The sequence below is a fragment of the Bos indicus x Bos taurus genome, chromosome 7 (genome assembly GCF_003369695.1).
Source record: "Bos indicus x Bos taurus breed Angus x Brahman F1 hybrid chromosome 7, Bos_hybrid_MaternalHap_v2.0, whole genome shotgun sequence".
In the NCBI taxonomy this organism is placed as follows: domain Eukaryota; kingdom Metazoa; phylum Chordata; class Mammalia; order Artiodactyla; family Bovidae; genus Bos; species Bos indicus x Bos taurus.
This window is the reverse complement of record NC_040082.1, coordinates 68,631,743-68,635,974: the sequence shown is the minus strand read 5'-3', so window position 1 is coordinate 68,635,974 and position 4,232 is coordinate 68,631,743. Positions and strand designations below refer to the sequence as shown.

Genomic DNA, 4,232 nt, shown 5'->3' with positions numbered 1-4,232 from the left:
CTGAAACTCTGATTGTTTTAGAAATAAAGTTAGTTTACAACATATCCTTGTCCTCCTTCAGTTTTATTAATATATTTTAACATTCTGGGATCTACTCTAAGAAAGGATCTGGAGTTTGAAGAAGTTGCGTTCCTTAATCAAAGATTTCTGAGGCAATGAGAATGATTTACTATTTTTCATATTCTGTAGACTCCAGTCTGAGTGTATGTGTGAAATAAATTTCTCTGACCCATATTTTGATTGCAAAGCAACTTTTCCTTAGGCAATTTTCAGATTATTTGGCTATCTCAGTTTTTCAGTGTATTTTCAAAGTGATGATTAGGAGTGGATTTGATACTGTCAGTAGTGCACATAAAATCTACAATGTGCTTAAGTGAAAAAAAGGATTGTTGATCAAGATAAAGTTATTGTCTACCAGCATGAATATTTTTATCCCAACCAGTTATTGCAGAGCTCCATAAACACAGTTTTAATTCTAACATCTTAAATTTAATTTCTGTGTCTATGATTCAGAGCTGTGGCTTTCACAAGTAAATCTTTCACACATTTAAAAAGGCAGAAGTAGCTGACTTTTATCAAACTTATTGAAAGCTGATATTTGATATTTAGGTAAGGTTTATGCTGGTTTACCCAAGCATTTGTTTTTCTCCTTCTCAATTGAAAAGGTATATTAAAGTTTCAACACAGACCAACATAAAATTGCTTTTTACTTTCTTCCTCTGGAATTTTGCTCATTTACCTAGTCTATAATGTAATTACATCTTTAATAAACACTCAGAAAAAGTCCCAGTATTGTTCCTAATAGTTCTGCTTCAGCATAAAGATTAATTCATTCTTAATACCTCAAAGACTATATATTTATTTAAAAATCCAGATAAAGTATTAGTAACTAATATATTTTATTGAAATATACTTCTTCAGTAATTCTGTCACTAAAATGAAGAGATGTACACTGCAGAAATGTACACTATAAAACAATGGTAATAATAAACTCATTCCTCCATGTTCCTGAATATATCTAAGAAGTGCGCTTTTACATCTCTCAAGAATAAAAGATGCAAGAGTTCATTCCATCTAGTTCAACTGAGTTTTTCCCCTCTAAATTCAGGAATCTCATTTCCATCTAGAGTTGCCTTTACTTATAAACATAGAGGATAGATAACAATGTAGAAATATAATTGTTAAGGAATTAAAAATGAAAAACAAATCAAGTAGTAATGGATTCCTATGACAATATAAAATTTTCATAATTTCAGAATGTCAGAAAAACTGTTAATGTTTGGCTGAACAATAATTAAAAAGTTGCTTAGGTCACTATGAAATGATATGAGGCCATTCTAAGTGATAAAATCTCAGTCCACTCAGTGGTGTCAATCAGAAAGATCACAGTGTTGAAGAACCCAAAGCCTTGCTTGTAGAATACATTTAAGGTGATACTCATTTGAGATTTATGACCCTATATTATTCTGTGAGAAAAAAATGGATCCAAATACTTAAAATGACCTGTGCCTAAAATATGAACTTCCTTGGCAGAAAAACATCTAACCATAGGCCACAGATATTGACCATTAATTAAAGTTTGTAGTATTGCCTTGTTAATTCCTGATCAAAGCAGCTTAATTATAACAACAGCCAAATTATCTAAATTTATTGGCTTCGTGCTTATTTTTTATAAGTTTATGAAATCACAAATGGATGTGCATGATGTTAACAATGCAATATTAAATGGCAGAGTGCAATTTAAATTTAATCTACCCATACATATTGATTGCAAGGCAATATGAAGGGTAAGGCACAATTATCAAACTGGAGAAATTTTTATTCTAAAATAAGATTATAAAATATATACAGAAGATAGTTCAAAATAAAAATAAAGAAAAATTTGAAAATGATACTGTATGAATTATTACATTTATATCTTATATCAGCCTACAGAGATATAGACCAATGATAACTTTTCACAAGTGATGAAATTGAGTTAGTTTATAGATTAATTTTTCTGTCCAATGGTCGGTCAGTTCAGTTGCTCAGTCGTGTCCGACTCTTTGCAACCCCATGAATCGCAGCACTCCAGGCCTCCCTGTCCATCACCAACTCCCAGAGTTCACTTAGACTCACATCCATCGAGTCAGTGATGCCATCCAGCCAGCTCATCCTCTGTCGTCCCCTTCTCCTCCTGCCCGCAATCTCTCCCAGCATCAGAGTCTTTTCCAGTGAGTCAACTTTTTGCATGAGGTAGCCAAAGCACTGGTTTCAGCTTTAGCATCATTCCTTCCAAAGAAATCCCAGGGCTAATCTCCTTCAGAATGGACTGGTTGGAAATACCAAGACAGATTCAATATGATTCTGAACTGATGTTCTTTCCTTTATCTCACTCTGCTTCTGACATACTATCCATGGTAGGCCCTCCCTAAATTTTGGATTATTAATTAACCTAACAACTTCCTGTCTTTGCAGTTCTAGGAGCTATTATGTGATGTAAACATGGAGACGGTTCTTCAAAATTCCACTGACTTCATCCTCTTGGGCCTCATCACACATCCCACATTCCCTGGGTTTATCTTTGCAGTGGTCTTCTCCATCTTTCTGGTGGCTGTAACAGCCAACATGGTCATGATTCTGCTCATTCACACAGACTCCCACCTCCACACGCCCATGTACTTCCTGCTTAGCCAACTGTCCATCATGGACACTGTCTACATCTGCATCACTGTCCCCAAGATGTTGCAAGATCTCTTGTCCAAGGAAAAGACCATCTCCTTCCTGGGCTGTGCACTTCAGATCTTCCTCTACCTGACCCTGATTGGAGGGGAATTCTTCTTGCTGGGCCTTATGGCCTATGACAGGTATGTGGCTGTGTGCAACCCTCTTCGATATCCTCTCCTCATGAACCGCAGGATTTGCTTGTTTATGGTGGTGGGTTCCTGGGTTGGTGGCTCCTTGGATGGGTTCATGCTGACTCCCTTTACTATGAGCTTCCCTTACTGTGGGTCCCGAGAGATCAATCACTTTTTCTGTGAGATCCCAGCAGTACTGAAGCTGTCTTGTATTGACACATCACTCTACCAGACCCTGATGTATGCCTGCTGTGTGCTGATGCTGCTCATCCCTATATCCATCATCTCTGTTTCCTACACACGCATCCTGCTCACAGTGCATCGGATGAACTCTGCTGAGGGCCGGCGCAAAGCCTTTGCTACCTGTTCATCCCATATTGTGGTGGTGATCATTTTCTATGGGGCAGCCTTCTACACCAATGTGCTGCCCCAATCATATCACACACCAGAGAAAGACAAGGTTGTATCTGCCTTCTACACCATACTCACTCCAATGCTCAACCCACTCATCTACAGCTTGAGAAATAAAGATGTGGCTACAGCTCTAAGAAGAATACAGGGGAGATGTACATACTCCCAGAAAGTCAGAGCAGGGGATGTGTCCAAGAAGTACTAGAAGGATCTGGGTACAAACTTTCTTGGTACTGTGGCTACTGGCACACAGTAATTCTAGAAAATATATTGTTGGTTCTGAAAAATATTCACTATCATTTTCACAATCCTGGATTATATCAGGCAAAATAATTCTTTTGACACCAACACTTAAGAACTGTAGCTGAACACAGCCAGTATCTCAGCAACAGCCAACTCACTTGTCTGGATTAACTGACAGACATCTCTCAGAAAGCATTTTCTTCTGGTAGCATTATAAATCCAATTCCAGTCAGTCCAAACATCCCTTTGAAAGTCCTGAATGGATATTTTTATGTTACATATTTTCATGTGCCTTTTGTGTCTGTATTTCTGACAAACTTTTGAATAGAAAATGCGAGGAATAATTTTCATGTCCTTGTTGATTTAAAGTCAAATGTTCAATACAAATTAAATATTTTCTGATGACTATAGTCTATGTAGCACCTCCATTTAGAAAACTTTTGTAAGGATAATTCAGTTGGGTTTGGGGTTCAGTATTCTTTGTTATCTTTTATAAATATCTGTGTTCTCTAATCTCTAAATTTAAACTGTTATCATAATTTTATTCATGTAGAGTTCATTATGTGTCTGGAAATCACTAACTATTTACTGATTGATTAGATTTGACTTCTATTATTATTAAGATAGATATTGCTACAATCCTTTAGTAACTTCCATTTATTGCCTAATAAAATGACTTATGAAACAAAACATGAATAAATCAAGACCTTTTGTTAGTTAAATCAGCTCCCTTGGTCAATT

The 4,232-nt window shown here is 36.3% G+C and overlaps 1 protein-coding gene across 1 annotated transcript; it reads left to right on the top strand.

Annotated features, from left to right (window-relative positions):
• The first annotated feature begins 2,484 nt into the window (after positions 1-2,484).
• Positions 2,485-3,453, top strand: LOC113896281 (olfactory receptor 2T2). Its single transcript, XM_027548518.1, has one exon. The coding sequence runs from the start codon at positions 2,485-2,487 to the stop codon at positions 3,451-3,453; it is 969 nt and encodes a 322-aa protein (XP_027404319.1).
• Positions 3,454-4,232: the final 779 nt, after the last annotated feature.

Bases quoted from the DNA above. Each gene is read 5' to 3' on its own strand.
- LOC113896281 (XM_027548518.1), top strand. From the start codon at position 2,485: ATGGAGACGGTTCTTCAAAATTCCACTGACTTCATCCTCTTGGGCCTC.